At 46.1% G+C, this 16,610-nt stretch overlaps 1 protein-coding gene and 1 pseudogene across 2 annotated transcripts; both read left to right on the top strand.

Annotated features, from left to right (window-relative positions):
* Window positions 1-6,897: 6,897 nt before the first annotated feature.
* LOC125515175 lies at window positions 6,898-10,253 on the top strand. Of its 2 annotated transcripts, XM_048680614.1 has the most exons (4): window positions 6,898-8,044; window positions 8,144-8,188; window positions 8,308-8,437; window positions 8,885-10,253. In XM_048680614.1, the coding sequence occupies exons 1-4, from the start codon at window positions 7,023-7,025 to the stop codon at window positions 9,956-9,958; spliced, it is 2,271 nt and encodes a 756-aa protein (XP_048536571.1). In that variant the 5' UTR covers window positions 6,898-7,022; the 3' UTR covers window positions 9,959-10,253. The 2 variants fall into 2 exon arrangements, with proteins under 2 accessions (XP_048536571.1, XP_048536570.1); XM_048680613.1 differs by having other exon boundaries at window positions 8,308-10,253.
* A 3,045-nt stretch (window positions 10,254-13,298) lies between these two features.
* On the top strand, window positions 13,299-16,289 carry LOC125515174 (annotated as a pseudogene).
* The last annotated feature ends 321 nt before the right edge of the window (window positions 16,290-16,610 follow it).

Below are 16,610 nucleotides of genomic sequence, written 5' to 3'. Positions count from 1 at the left end.
AAAGTCAACAAAGCAAACCTTAGTGGTTATGTCCACCAATCACTCTGAGATAATTGCTTTATACGGACCAACTCGGGAATGTGTACATCTTCGCACAATGATGAACTTTGTCCAAGGTTCAAGTGGGATTGGTTCGTTGCAATCGTCAACTATTATCTATGAAGATAATCCTACTTATATTTTACAAATGCACACAAGTTATATTAAGACCTATATCACAAAGCATATTGCTCCTAAGCTGTTTTCTCCCCATGAACTGCAAAAGAATAGGGAAATAAATAGTTTGCTAACAAAGGTGCTGATTTATTTACCCAAGTCTTTACCGAGTTCTTTGTTTCATAAATATGTAAATGAAATTGGTATGATGGTATGATGCGACTTTGTGACTTGCAAAATTCAGGGTGGGGGAATCCTATAACCTGTTAAGATCATCAATATTGCACTCTTTTCCTTTGTGAGGTTTTTTAATGATTTTTCATGTAAAGTTTTTAATGAGATAATATCAGTGCAAGCATGGACGACATATGCCATTTTCTCCTTATTTTCTCACTGGATTTTTAGAAGTTTTTCAATGCATACCATATATTCCTCCTTAATTTCTCCCACCAGGTCTTTGAAGATGATTCCAAGTATGATCGGTTGCAAGGACAATCAATGATTAGGGGATGTTTAGGATTTGTTTAATCTTATAATTAAAGTATAATCCTTCCTTGTAAAGCGCCACGTGGGGTTGACCGCATGGCAACAGTCCTGACGCTTTCCACGCCCCCACAAACGGATGCATCTCTTCATCACGTCTATTCCCCTTTATGATCATTGATGGAATACAATTGGTTGGATTGATTCATTTAGTTTCCACAACAACTCTTCAAAAGAACAATTCAAAGTTGTAAAACGATTTGGCACTGTTTACCAAATAAAGTGGTGAGAACGCAAGAATCAAACACTAATAATTTGTTAATTCTCTGTTTTGCTTTCCCTAACAACTACTACTACTCTCCCACTACATCACTTGTGTCTTTTAGCAGCTTTTTTTTGAGGGGGTAAAGACACTTTATTGATAATAATCCACAGAAGGTGGGATACGAACCGCATCATATGGCTGGCCAAGCCAAACATGACGCCCCGGAGCTAAATTCGTAGCAAATTTTGCTAAGCTGTGAGCTTCTAGATTTACCACACGACTTTCAAAAATAAATTTATAGGAAAAAGGATCCGATCTCAGCTTGATTTCGTTGATGATTGCTCCATAAAGACCCTTGCTGACCATCGAGATGTCTTCCACTACCTGCTTACAATCCGAGGATATGATGAATATGTGAAGTTGGAGATCTTGAGCCAAGGAAATAGCTTCATGACAAGCTAAAGCCTCCAGAGTCGCTGGGTTGCAAACACCTCTGACAACTAGAGCTGAACTTCCCAGATAATTGCCGTGACTATCCCTGCATATTGCTGCTGTCGATCCTCCTCTTTGCCCGCGTGCACCAGCATCCACGTGAATCTTTGCAAAATTCGCCGGAGGAGCCATTGGGAGTGGTCTAGCTGCAACGGTGGAACCTGCATGCACGTTGGCCGCCCTCTGGGTGGGAGGCTTCCTTGACCGAACAACATCTAAGTCTGCAATGAAGCGAGTTATGAAGGCTTGTGTTGCATGTGGAGATTGAAATATAGCTTCGTGGATAGCTTTCCTCCTAGAAGACCAAAATGCCCAAAGAGTGACTGCTGTAAGAATGAATTGATCATGTGATAATGACTCTATTAGTGAGAAAAGCCAGCCTTTTGCGTTTGGTTCTGTGGCCAACACCAGCTTGCTTCCGAGATCCTCATCAACGAGAGCCCATGTACATCTTGAAACTGTGCACTCAAGAAGGGAGTGTCGCCATGAGTCCGTCGCACCACACATTCCGCATGAACTCGAGGTAGTCATGTGGCGATGAGCTCGAACATCCTCCGTGGGTAAAGATTGTTTTGAGAGTCTCCACAAGAACATACGTATTTTTGCTGGTACCTCTGTCCGCCAAAGCTTTTTCCACGATCCTTCCTCCATATGTGTACTCGAGGACCCGGCTGTGCCTTCCAACCACACCTCTCTTCATTGCCTTGTGGACACAAGCATTCGGTATGCCGATTTGACTGAAAACTGGCCATTTCTCTCATGCGTCCAACCCCAAAAATCTTGCATATTCATAGTGCATAGCGGTATACTCATAATAACCTCCATATCAAAATGCAAAAAATAGATTCCAGCTTCTCCTTGTTCCATGTGGCAGATGTCGGATCAATTAGTTCAGAGACAACTTGCGATGGGTTTGCTACCCGGCATCCATAAGGCCTCATCATCTCCTCTCGAGGGAGCCAGTTGTCCTCCCAAATATTGGTGTGTTCACCATTGCCTATGCATCGAATTAAACCTTGTTTCAATGTGTCACGCCCTTCAACAATGGCCCTCCAAATCTGACTAGGGTGGTTTCCCAAAGTAGCCTGAAGTGTGGTCGTGTTGGGATAGTAGATACTTTTTAGAATATGAGCACTCAAAGACTCCGGGTCTTGTAACAGGCACCAGGCTTGTCGTGCCAGCATTGCTAAGTTGAAGAGCTCAAAATCTTTAAACCCCAAACCTCACATTCCTTTTGGCTGCGTCATAGCTTTCCAAGAGACCCAATGAGGCTTGCGCTGTCCATTTTTACTCCCCCACCAGAATTTCCTTATCAGCATTTCAAATGTTCACACATGCCTCTAGGAATCTTAAAACATGACATGGAATAGACTGGGATAGATTGTGCAACTGATTTCACCAAAACTTCCTTTCCAGCAGATGACAATGTCCTCTCTATCCAGCCTTGAACCTTGCTCCACAACCGATCTTTAAGATATTTGAATGCACCATTTTTTGAGCTCCCCACATCTGATGGCATGCCCAAATACTTCTCACTAAGAGTCTCATTAGGAACATTCAACAAAACTTTGATCTCGTTGCGGATACTGTCCGGGACCCCTTTACTGAAAAAATGGATGATTTAGCATAGTTAATCCTTTGGCCATGGCCTGGCAATAAATGTCCAACAATTGGTTCACCTCGGTAGCACCCACACTGTTTGCCTTGAAGAATAGCAGGCTGTCATCAGCAAATAGGAGATGGTTGACTGGCGGCGGCAAAGGAGCCACAAGTATCCCATCAAGATTGGATGACTCTCTTGTGATTTTAGGAGGCACGACAGGCCCTCTGCTGCTAAGAAGAACAAGTATGGTGATATTGGATCACCTTGTCAGATCCCTCGGGATGGTGTAAACTGTTCAGGCTTCTTCCCATTAAACATGACTGAAAATTTCACCGATGTAACCAAGCTCATGACTATGTCCACCCATTTATCTGTAAAACCAAGTTTAAGCATAATGGCTCTGAGATAGGTCCACTCCACCCTATCGTATGCCTTCATCATGTCTAGCTTCAAGGCACAAGACTGATGTTTCTTCGCCCTGTTCCGCTTCATAAAATGCAAACACTCGTAAGCAGTTATTATGTTATCCGTGATCAGTCTATCTGGGACAAACGCTGACTGCTCTTGAGATATTATATCTGGCAGGATTAACTTCAATCTATTGGAGATCACCTTCGAGGCAATTTTGTAAAGAACATTGCACAAACTTATCGGGCGGAACTGTGACAAAAGTGTGGGATTCTTTACCTTTGGGATCAGGACAAGGATGGTTTCATTGATGCATTCAGCCGACTCAGTACCATCAACAATTTTTAGAACTACCTTTGTGACATCATTGCCGCAAACGTCCCAATGGCGTTGGAAGAAGTGAGCCGGGTACCCATCCGGCCCGGGCGCTTTGATAGGGAACATTTGGAACAAGGCATCTTTTACTTCTTTCTGGGTATATGGGGCGTTCAGGATATCGTTCATTGCTGGTGTTACCTTGCTAGGTACAGTGTCCAAAACTTGATCCATATTTTGAACTCCTTCCGATGTGTACAGGTCCTTGTAGAAGTTTGTTGTCAGCACCTCCATCTCCATGTTATCGCATGTTAACTGCCCGTCCGCTTTTTGCAGTGACTTGATTTGGTTCTTCCTACGTCGCCGACTTGCTCTCGGATGAAAAAAATATGTATTCTTATCACCATGGACTAACCAATCCAGGCACGCCCTCTGTCGCCATAACATCTCCTCTCGGTGAAAGAGCTCGACCAGCCTATCCGTAACCTTGGTCTCCTCGCGCGTGGGGCCGGATCTTCCTGGGACAGTGCGCATCTGCTCCAGTGCTGCTTTTAATTGGCGGATCTCGGATCGAACAGAGCCAAAGTGGCTCCGATCCCATGCAGATAGGTCGCCAGCTAGCTCTCCTAGTTTTCCCCGCAAACCTTCAACTGTGTCCGCTTCTTGCTGATTCCATCTGTCCCCTACCACATTGAATAATGATTCTTCTCTCTCCCACATTGTTTCATACTTGAATGGCCTAGGCCCCGGCCTGTATGCATGCATTTCACGTAGCGTGAGCAAAATAGGAACATGGTCAGAACTAGCTGAAGTTTTGTGCTCCAGGACAGCCAATGGAAACAGCAGCGACCAGTCTGGGTTGACGACACATCTGTCCAGTCTAACCCTGGTATAAGTGCCCCCAGCCACTTTCCTCTGGAACGTTCAATCAGTTCCAGTGTAACCCATATCCAATAAACCGCATGTATCGAGGGCATCTCTGAATCCGTCCATTTGCGCTTGGCTCCGGCTCCCTACTCCATCATGTTCGTGATTGTGAAGCACTTCATTGAAATCGCCCAAAACTGCCCATGGTCTATTCTGGGTGCCTGCAATATTACGCAACATATCCCACGTTTTATGACGCTCCGGTACCTGAGCCTCACCATATACAAATGTAATTCTCGGCTGTGTATCAGCTAGATCATCAACAAGAACGTCAATGTGATACTGCGAGTAACCAATAATTTTAACTTTTATTTCATCGTTCCAGAAAATACCAAGACCTCCACTTTTACCTGAGCTACTAACAACATAACTTTTATTGTAACCTAGAGTGTCTACCAACTCCTCCACTCTTGAGCCCTCTATTTGAGTTTCTAGAATGCAAAGGATAGAGGGGGCAAATTGCCTCGTGAGATCACGAAGCTCTCGAACTGTCGCGGTTTGTGTCTTTTAGCAGCTACTAGTATTTTTTAGTGAGGCTTCGGCTGGCACAGCTCTATAATTTGGCCCAAACCAGCCTGAGTCGAGAAAGGCACCGCCTGACCGATGACTTGCACTAGATGAACTGCATCCGAATTATGGAAGGACATAAATAAAAAAATGCAAAATTTTGAGATCCTAGTACACAATTATTTCTAGCTAAATACTGCCAAGTACCCAAGATACTTACGAAAAGAGCAGTAAAGAACAAAGAAAAACATGCCCCGGCCAAAAAAACGCATATGCATCCAAAAAATGTGTGCCCCTCACGATGTTTCCAAATGCTTTTCTTTAAAAATTAGAATTGCTTTCCTAGTTTATGTGACCGGAGAAAGAGTTGATTGCCGCTTCCCTTCTCCGACGACTGACTTCCGTCTATCGAACTTTGAATATGCAGAGCACCTTCCTCTTCCTCCCTCCCGACGACGACGCGCCAGGCAAGTCGTTTTATAAACAGGCAGCTACCTTGCTCACTCTTCTATGGCTGCCATTCTCCATTCTGCAGCCTCACAATAATTAAAGACTCTCCATTCTGCACCTTAATTATTCCCACAGGGTTTTGGAGATGATCCCGAAGATGATCGGTCGCAAGGACAAGCAATGATTGGGAAGAGTGTTAGGACTTATGTAATCTTGTAAGTAAAGGATAATCCTTTCTTGTAAAGAGCCCCGTGCGGTTGGCTGTATGGCAACCGTCCCGGCGCTTTCCACGTCCCCATGAACGGACGCATCTCTTCGTCATATTTGTTCCCCTTGTATGATCACCAATGGAATATAGTTGGTTAACACTTCAAAAGAACTACTTCCTCCGTTTCCAAATATAAGTCTTTCTAGAGATTTCAACAAGTGACTATATACGAAGCAAAATGAGTGAATCTACATTCTAAAATATATCTACATACATCCATATACTGTAGTCATTTGAAATGTGTAAAAAGACTTATATTTAGAAATGGAGAGAGTATTCGAAGTTGCAAAATGATTTGACACTGCTTACCAATTAAAGTAGTGAAAATGCAAGAATCAATCACTGACAATATATATGTTATTTCCCTGTTTTGCGTGTCCCTTAACAGCTACTCCCTTCGTCCGAAAAAACTTGTCCCTCAAATGAATGTATTAGCATCAAAGTTTGGGACAAGCTTTTTTGGACAGGGGGAGTACTACTACTCACCCACTATAATCCACTAATAATCCTCTTCAGTGAAAGTGCTACTTATAGTAGGCGCTGTCGTTTAGCACGTAGAAAATGTAGCCTGGCTCGTTAATTAAGGTATGAAGAAAACGATGAAAGCTACTGCATGCGTCCGTACACCCTTCCGAATACATCACTTGTGTCCTTTAGCAGCTACTAGTGGCTTTTGAAAGTGATGAAGCTTGACCATTTTTGATAATTGGCCCAAACCAGCCTAGTTGAGCCTGGCCGATGACTTGGACTGGATGGAGAAAATTATGAGAGCCTAGTAAAAATATCTCTAGCCCAATATGCCAAGTATCTAAACCACTTGGAAAAAGAGCAGTAAAGAACAAAGAAAATCACACACATGCATCCAAAAATGTGTGCCCCTCACGAATGTTTCCAAATGTTTATCTCTAGAAACTAGAGAAGAGGTGATTGCTGCTTCCCTTCTCCGACGACTTTGACTCCAGTCTGTCGGGCTTTGAATATGCAGAGCACCTTCCTCTTCCTCCCTCCCGACGACGACGACACGCCCAGGCAAGTCGTTTTATAACCAGGCAGCTATCTTCCTCACTCTTCTATGGCTGCAATTCTCCATTCTGCAGCATCACAATAATTTAAGAGGAAGCACACCTGCTCTGAGAGTGCAGCCGTCAATGGCTCAGCCGGAGCAGAGCGAGCAGCCATGGGAGTACACCCTGCGGAAGTACCTCCTGCTGCTGGCCACCCTGGTGGTCAACGTGACGTACGCCGCGGGCTTCAACCCGCCGGGAGGGGTCTGGCAGGCCGCCTACGACGGCCAACCCGCCGGCGACCCGATCATCCGCGACACCCACTACCACCGCTACCTCGCCTTCTTCTACTGCAACGCCACCGCCTTCGCCGCCTCGCTCGTGGTCATCGTGCTCATCCTCATCCTCGCCGTCCGGCACGACAAGGAGAAGGAGAAGAAGAAGAAGGACGCCGTTCAGGTCATCAAGCCACTGCGGGTCGTCATGGTGTTGGACCTGCTCGGCCTCGTGGGCGCCTACGGCGCTGGAACCTGCCGGGATAGGATTTCCATCATCTACACCGCGGTTCTGGTGGCCGCTGTCTTCGCCTACATTGTAGTTCTCAAGTTGCTGGACCGGTGTCGTCCAAACAAGAACCCCGGCTCTAGCTCCAGCGGCGCCACCCCCATCTCTGAAACCAACAACGGGGTCAGCGCAACTACCACCCCTGACCTCGAATCTGACCGCAAGGTCGCTGAAAAGGCGTTGAAAACCGAAGAACAGCTCTGCAAGGTCCTGATGCTTCTCGCGACGTTCGCAGTGAGCATCACATACGTCGCCGGACTGAGCACGCCCGGTGGCTTCTGGGACAGCACCGGCGGCAGGCATCACCCTGGCGACGCGATTCTCAGGGACCAACGCGGCCAGCGCCTGACCGCGTTTTTCCTCTTCAACACCACGGCGTTCGTGGCGTCCCTGCTCATCGCCATGCTGCTCATCATCGATGGAAAGAAGCTCCGTGACAAGACGGCTCGGTTTCACGTGCTCTATGTGTGCATCTTTGCCGTGCTTGTTGGCCTCCTCGGCGCATACGCTGCCGGGAGCTGCAGGAAAACCGACACCACAGTCTACGTGGTCTCCCTCGTCGGCGCCGTTCTTGCATACATTCTCCTCCATCTCTTCTGCAGGTCAGCGTTAAAATTACTGTCTTATTGTTTCAGTCCAGCATACAGCCTCCTCCATGGCTTCTGCAGTTCAGCGTCAAAATTATTTCCTTGTTGTTTCAGTCCAGCCCAACAAAATGATGGAAATCAACAGAGTAATGATGCTAGGTATGGAACGAACTGAAATCCTCTTCTTTTCCTCTGTTTGCAGTTACACTGCTTTCTTGTTTATTTCTCTGCAACTAAACTGAACTATGTTTCTTCTTCTCTGCAATGTATTAATGCAGTGGTAGGGAGGCTCTGGACAAGGCTCGCTCTCTTGTTCTACTGCTCGCCACTCTTGCCGCCACCATCACCTACACAGCGGGGTTGGACCCGCCGGGTGGCGTTTGGCAGGACAACGGTGACGGGCACATGGCTGGCGACCCCATCCTCCTCGCGACAAACGCTAGGATGTACAAGGCCTTCTACTACTGCAACTCGGTTGCGTTTGTGGCCTCATTGGTGGTCATCATCTTGGTCCAGATGGAGAAGCTGGTCAAGCACCATGTGCTGGAGGCAGCCATGATACTCGACCTGTTTGGCCTCATCGGTGCATATGCCGCTGGGAGCTGCCGGAACGTGAATACCTCCATTTACGTCATGGCTTTGGCAGGCCTCGTCCTGGTCTATGTGGTGATCCATGTTATCTTCTTCACGCTGGACCACGAGGACAAAAACCACGGCGACCAGGCAAATCAGTTGCTGGAGAAGAGGCGCAAACGGTTGCTCCTCTTCGCGATCTTGGCTGCGACCATTACCTACCAAGCCGGCCTCACCCCTCCTGGTGGCTTCCTGCTCCAGGATGACAAGCTCGGACACCAGGCTGGCGACCCGGTCCTCTTGTACAACTTCCCACGTCGCTACAAGGCATTCTTCTACTGCAACTCGGTGAGCTTCATGCTGTCCATCTCCCTCATCCTCCTCCTGGTGAACCCCAATCTATACAGGCCAGCCATACGAAGCAATGCGCTATCTGTTTGTACGGCTGTGGGCTTGTTTTGTTTGATGGTGGCCTACGCCGCTGGAAGCACCCAGCACCTCAAGACATCCATCTACATCTTTGTGTTGGTCGGTGCGGTCCTCTTCGTTGCAGCTGGACTGCTGCTAGTATTTGCGCTGAGGGAGCTGAACAAAAATGGTGCAGCACCTGCTGCGCCATCCAGACCCACTGGACAGGAGGGCGGCCAAGAAGAAAACAGAAATGGCATCTCAGCAGCTGATGTGCCATCCAGACCCACTGGACAGGGGGACGAAGAAGAAGAAAACAGAGATGGCATCTCGGCAGCTGATGCACTATCCATACCTATTGAACAGGAGGAAGAAGAAAAAGCAAAGAATGAAAAGAGGAAGAACCATGCAAGGCGCAAATACCTGATGCTGCTAGGTATCTTGGTGGCGAGCGTAGCCTACCAGGCCGGCCTAGAACCCCCCGGCGGGACGTGGCAGAACAACGACAACAGGTACAAGGCGGGCAACCCGGTGATGCATGACAACATGAGGCCCCGGTACCTTGTCTTCTTCTACAGCAACTCCATTTCCTTTGTGGCTTCCATCGTTGTCATCATCATGCTGCTGCCGCATTGGCTGCCAGACGAGAGGGAAGAAGGATGGAAGACATGGTCGCTGAAGGTGATGAACCGGGCGATCAGACTGGATCTGTTTGCTCTCCTGGTGGCCTATGCAGCCGGCTCCAACAGGGGGTGGAAGACGTCTGTGATTGTGGTCGCGCTCATCATCGCCGTACTGAGCTACTTTGCAATCCATATGATACTATCATGCACCGTTTGTCAAGGTAAGAAGACCCAAGGCACATCTGCAAGCTTACAGCATGTTGCCATGACGCATAAGAGCAGCAACCAGAATCCTCCAGCACAGCGTGATTCATTATCAGTGTGATCAGTGGTGTAGCTCCACAAACGTGAGGGCAGTCCACAAAGTAATCCCAAATTCAGCGCGACCGATCGTCTACCTATTTCTCCCTGGCTCTAGATCTGTAATCATCTTAGCTCTGTCCAATCTCCCTGCTCCAGCTAGCTCGCCCTGTTTTTAGACTCCTGGTCTAGTTGATGTAAGCGGATGAATAAGTTGCATCCCAATTGGAGCATGCTGGCATTGTCTCTCGACTCACCGGGCGTGCGGGCGTGTGTCTTAATCCAATGAACATGCGTGGTAGGTGGCGTTTTCCAGATCCTATATGCACTCTGACTCATAAGAACTTGAATGGGAAGTGCACGGGTTGCAACTACATTTGTATTCCGGATACTGAGGCATTTTGTTACTACCGAAACATGCTGTGTCACTAGGAACAGTCTCAACTACTAGTATTGTGCAATCCTGATAATTACGTAGTAATCACTATTCACTGATCGAGAGGAACATACCTTGAACGCGGGGCAATTCACCGAACACTTGCAGGGCGCCCGATCCCCGCGTGCAGATGGAGGCAACCGAGCCAAGCAGGCCGCCGTCGTGCGTGCCGTCGTTGCCGTGGATCGATAGATACGTGCGCTGGCGTCCGTTGGCAGGATTTTTGGTCGGAGAGGATTCCACGAGCGTGAGCCGCGTCGATCGGAAGTAGTTGCTCGAGGCGTGAATGCAGGTGCTGCGCGCGATCTTACGCAGGAGGGATAATGGCCGCGCGCAGCGCCGCGCTTCCCAGGTACAGGTCGGGGCGGGGCGGGGCGTCGCCGGCGATCACCGGAGAGAAGGAGCGGCGCCTTGGCTCGTGGCTCCCGCGCGGCTCTGTATCGTGATGGGTGGACCGTGGACGGGCGGTAGTTGGGGGCTTTCAAAAAACAAGCCGTGAAAACCGGCTTTAGCAACAAACTTCCTGACTTCTGACTTCCTAAGTTAAAAAAAAATGACGCTACAGGCGCGTTGGCAACTTCATAAAATGTTTAAAAAAAAGGGAATTGTGGAAGATTAGATGTGCCATACACCCCTTCGTTTAAAAAAAAATGCACTTCTAGATTTGTTGTAAGTCAAACTTCTGCACATTTGATCAAGCCTATGTAAAAATATACCAACATCTACTTATAATATTAAAATGGTTTCATTAGAATCATCATAACACCAAAACATGGCTGCCACCACAGTTGAAAGTGTCAAAATGACGAACAATGAAACCTATCTAGAAACTCCAAATCAGGAAAGTTATAAGTGCATCCAGTAGAGCCCGAACTCCTTGCACTCCCACACAGGTAGTTCCAAATAGAGGAGGAACAGGAGAGGCAACCTACCATCGAAGGAGAGGTGGTGGCACGTTGCGCCTGAAAATCACCTCTCCTAGCGTTTAGAGTGGAACAGATGAGGAAAAGAACATTCATTTTGACAAGTAGGATCTAAGTCTGAAATTGCTAATGGAGCTCAAGCTCAATAGAGCTCAAAGTTTGAAATTTTCAAACCTCAAACTTTGAGGTTTCAAAATGTTTTGAAAAAAAACACATGTACTACATTAGGATGTGCTCTACAAGTGTGAAAAAACATTTTCTATTTGTGTAGCTCACATCGTAACACATTTCATCAAGCAAAACTACACACTTGCAGCCAACATCCCTATGTACATGTGTATTTTTTCAAAAAAAAGTGACACTTCAAAATGCGAATCTACTCTCTATCCGAGTGTCATATGTAAATGAGTTTACCCCAACCAAACATATGATATTATATCTCAAAAACTCTAAATTATCATTCTCTCTATCTCTCTCTAATTGTCTGGAACCAAACCATCTCACAAGTTTGATAGCGATGAGAGTAGTCAATTTTTTTTTGCGGGCAGAAACTTGTATTACTCAACTTGTCATATGATTAGAATCAGCTCAAGATAACTCAAGAGCTCTCGGGGGTCATGAACCGATCCAAGTTATGGTCATCCCTTCTAGCCGATGAAAACTAGCTAGACAACCATTAACCATTAATGAGGGTAGTACAAGCTTCTTAGGTGTTGGATTTCCTTCACCACAAAAAACACAAACCGATCTATCTGTGCCACTGAACTCAATCAAATTCCGAGCTTCACTAGAATCAACCTCAAATTCAATTGGTGGTTTGGTCCGCATCAAAGCGAGAGACAAACCTCCCATGCATGCACATAACTCTTCTTCAAGTGCATCCCTACACAATTTTTTTATGTGGGATGAAAAGACTATAGCTCCTTCACCATCTCGAAGGATCATACATGCTCCAGCAAAGCCATCAATAACAAAAGAACCATAAGAATTGAGCTTCACCCATCCTTGCGGAGGGGCAACCCTGCCGGCTGAAGCTCTAAAAGCGTCATCACATGCGAAGATTTTTTCAAGTGCTCATAACTGACTGCACACCTTTTTCCTTTGCGCAGGTCAGCAATAGGGTCATGTGACATTCCTAAGATGGATTCAAGATAACCGCACGGGAAATTCTTGTTACATTCATCCATGGTGGATTTTTCTCATGAGTGATTTCATTCCTGTTATGCCAAATCCTCCAAAGAGTCATCAAAATCATACACTGCTTAGTTCCTTTCAAGGGATCTAACAAGTGAAATAGTCGAATCTTTCAACATGGTGCGGCTAATTTGCTACTTAGGAGACACATCTAATGTATGAACTCAACATGTGGTGCTCCTATCAGATTTCCTATTATTCGTAAAAAAGGAATCTTGATATCGTTATATTTTATCATGAGTGTTGAGATCTTAAAAATGATCATTTTCGACAAAAAATATATGTATTTCCAGCAAATAATAATAATAATACATATATTGTGTTTTTGAAGTCAATAATATTCGTAACATTTATCATGAACTTTTACTAAGGTCATTTATTCATACTAGTAAATGCGCATGTGCAATGCACGTTAATATTTAGGCAATATATTAATTGCACGTGGATATTAGGTATGCTATTATTTGTGTGTTAATCCTATGATTAGTGTAATATTTGGCATGCTATTAATTGCATGTTAAACACGTTTAACACTCGCCATTGGAGCAGTCTAGGTCGTTGGATTGACTTGGTTCGATGGCCGAGATCAGTTGAATCTGCCTCTTTGGGTCTTTTTATATTGGTATAGATATAGATATAGATATTTTTCTCTAGAAGAGGCAATTTGTGCATAAACGAGTCTAATTATTTACATTAGGCCTGGTCGGCAGTGGGCCCCGGCCCTTCGGTCGAATATGGGCCGCATCATCGAGTCGGGCCCAAAGCCCAAACCAGCTTTGCTGCTGGTGCGTACTACTTCGAAGCCCCGGCCCTTGGAGGCGAGGGTTTCGCCGTCGACCTCGCCGAGGTGGGTTCTCCGCCCAATCCACGCCTTAATCACCGCCGTTTCCTCCCAGCTCTCCCATCCCCGGCCGGCGCCGCCCTTCCTGGGTAGTCGGCTCCTCCGAGCCCGAGGTACGGATTTGGGTCCATTCCTTTCCCTTCTCGAGCGACCTTGGTCGAGCCAGCCGATGCGATGTCGATTCTCCATCTGAACTTGGTCGATTCGGCTCTGTAATGTCTGCATGGCCTGGGTTTTGCACCTGCTCTGTTAGTTCCATGGCGTACTGCCTAGGTTGACTTCGTTGTTGCGCTTGGCACTGTTAAGGGAATTTGGCCGCTGTTGTGTATGGACCTGGAAGGCTGGAACCTCTGTGAAATGCTAGAGGAAATAGCTTGGTTTAGTCAGTAAAATCTGTTCTGGAGTGTGCAGAAATTGGTTTACTCGTCTGATTTGTTGGGTGGTATTTCCATATACGAGTTCAGTTCGGCAAGGGGAATGTTCAGATATCATGTTGGTTTAATGTTCAGATTGGTATATTTCTAGATTATCCCCCCACCCAGCAGAAATTTATACAGTTATTAGGGTGTTATTTTTATCTGAAATTCTTTATGTCACTTATTTGTTCTACGGAATGGATGCAAATAGGATGCCGCGGCATTAATTTACCGTTTATTGTGAAGATAAGCACATAAAACTTTCGACACATATAAGAAAAACTTCAAAGTTTCATCACTGTTTCCTTCTACAGTACATTATTTGTTACAGCTGTTATCTGGTTATCTTGTGTGTTCCACCCTGAACGTAAATTTTTTGTTAGTCCAGCGCCTGCAGAGCCTCGAGGTTCCCCAAGTTGTGCAGCTGATGGAGGATCTCCCGGAGCCACTGCTTGCAGATATCATCAAGAGGATTACCGTGTCGAGTGATCTAAATTCTCTTTGCCTCGTGTCAAAGCGGCTCTGTGCCGTCGAGGCGGAGCATAGGGGTGCTATCCGTGTTGGCTGTGGCGTTGACCCTACAACGGAAGCCTTGACATCACTGTTCTCCCGGTTCTCCAATTTGTGGAAAGTGGAGATCAATTACTCTGGTTGGACGCCCAGTCATGGGGACCAGGTGAACAACCAAGGCATCCTTGTTCTATCGCATCATTGCCCCTTGCTGTCTGATCTCACCTTAAGCTTCTGTGCACACATTGATGATGCTGGTCTTAGTTATCTAGCTTACTGCAAAAAGTTGAGGTCCCTCAGGCTGAGCTTTGCACCAGCAATAACTTCTACTGGGATTTTCCGGGTGGCCGTTAGTTGCTGCCATCTCTCTGTTCTCCACCTTGTTGACTGTATAGCAATAGAGAGCGTGGAGTGGCTGGACTATCTTGGGAGATATGGATCATTAGAGGAACTTGTTCTAAAGGATTGTGATGGAATCAGTCAGTATGACCTCCTAAAATTTGGTCCAGGATGGAGGAAGCTCCAAAGGTTTGAGTTTGAGATTAATGGAACTTACTGGCTGAGTCAGCGCCCTGATCCCTCATATGTGGTTGGCTACCCATATAGCTATGACATTTGCTGTGATAATTTGAAGGATCTTAGGTTGGCTCATATTGTAACTAAGCCGGAAATTGGACTCCGTTTTCTCCTGGGGAAGTGCAAAGCATTGGAGACACTTTACCTGGAGTATGCTATTGGTCTAAATGAGGATGAGATGATTGCACTATTCCAGAGGTGCTGCAACCTTAAAACCATTTCACTTCGGCTCATGCCTCTGCGCTGTGAAGATCATTGGTTTAGGACGGCATTGACTGATGACAGCCTAGAGGTCCTAGCTCTAAGCTGCCCTATGCTTCAGGTTGTTGAGCTCACTTTCACATTTTGTGAACCCTCTTATCCTACTGAAATAGGCTTCACACAGAAGGGTATTCTGACGCTTATCCAATCATGTCCGATTCGTGCTCTTGTGCTAAATGGTGCCAGCATATTTGATGACGAGGGGATGAAGGGCCTGTCATCCACACAGTTCCTGGAGAAGCTCGATCTCGTGGATTGCTGCTCTATATCTGATGCTGGGATGTACCTCATTGCTCAGGCTCCTTGTTTGAGTCACCTCACACTCGCGGGAATGTAGTAGCGTGACAGATGATGGGTTGGCTGCATTGGCACGTTCACAGAAGTTGGAGTCACTGACCGTTATAGGCTGCCGCTGGATCTCTGAGGAGGGTGTGCAGGGTGCTGCCAAATCAGTTTGCTACTCATCGGAGACTGAAAGCCATGACAGCCTAAAAGGAATGAACGTGTACAGGAAAATACGACAGTCGCCCTGAATTCAGTCTTTGGCTGTTAATTTGTGTTGCTATATGTTGGCAGAACTTCGAAACCACAACAGTATGAAAGTAACTCGAAGGATAATCGTACCTGCCATTTCCTTCTGGCAAGTTCCAATCGGCTTCAGATGTTCTAGACTTGTTTTGGCAGTGTGAGGTTCGTTTTAGAAATGTGCCAGAATTCGTGATTATGGCTTGGCAATCGTTTGTGCCGGTTCTGGTCTTTTGTGTGTTTGTTGCGCGGCACCTCCTCCATTGATTCTCCATGTGCAGCGCCTGATATGCGATTCCTGCCATAGCAATAGTGCGTATGATCTATGTGAGTACATTGTAGTGATTCTTGCTGACAGTAATCACTAATCAGTGGGCATTTGGGGCACTTGCCTGAGCATATCATGTTTTTTTTCTTCGTACACCTCAGCTCAATCCTGGTATGATGCATTGTTCATCACATCCACCGAGGAAGAGTTTTCGATAATTCTTTTATTGTAGCTATCTGAAAGGTGTCCTTCATCTGTTTGAGATCTCCAAACATGGTACCCTTTTATTTTTATATCCTCGGTGTTTTAAATTTCAAAAGAATTATCAGGTTCTTTTGGTTGCTTGTGCAATATTTAAGGTTCAGGCGTAATTGAGCACATTAAACCTGGAGATGAGATCTGCTAACTATTGTTTTAAAGCAGTTTATGCTAAAGATAGGAATTTTCTGAACTTATCAACTCAACACATGTTCACACATGAAACAAATGCCATTTTACTACGCTGAACACTCATGGTAATATTCCATCGTTACACTAAAGAAGGCAAGATCTATGTAAAATGGCAGATAAAACATATACATTGTTGCATCTCAGCCAAGACGATGCTGCTGTCGACATTGATCTGTCATCGGATGGCTGAAACTACTCAACGGGTCGCTATTTGAATTTCCTTTACAGCCAGCTTTCTGCTTTTGTTTTTCTGCTTTATTAGTGATGTAATGGCTGC

Source organism: Triticum urartu, chromosome 6 (genome assembly GCF_003073215.2).
Source record: "Triticum urartu cultivar G1812 chromosome 6, Tu2.1, whole genome shotgun sequence".
Taxonomy (NCBI): domain Eukaryota; kingdom Viridiplantae; phylum Streptophyta; class Magnoliopsida; order Poales; family Poaceae; genus Triticum; species Triticum urartu.
The sequence above is the reverse complement of the archived record's forward strand: the minus strand, read 5'-3'. Positions and strand labels throughout refer to the sequence as shown.

Coding starts and splice junctions, on each gene's coding strand:
- LOC125515175 (XM_048680613.1), top strand. CDS start 7,023: ATGGCTCAGCCGGAGCAGAGCGAGCAGCCATGGGAGTACACCCTGCGG. Junction 8,045..8,143: donor CTCCTCCATCTCTTCTGCAG/GTCAGCGTTAAA, acceptor TTGTTGTTTCAG/TCCAGCCCAACAAAATGATG. Junction 8,189..8,307: donor CAACAGAGTAATGATGCTAG/GTATGGAACGAA, acceptor GTATTAATGCAG/TGGTAGGGAGGCTCTGGACA.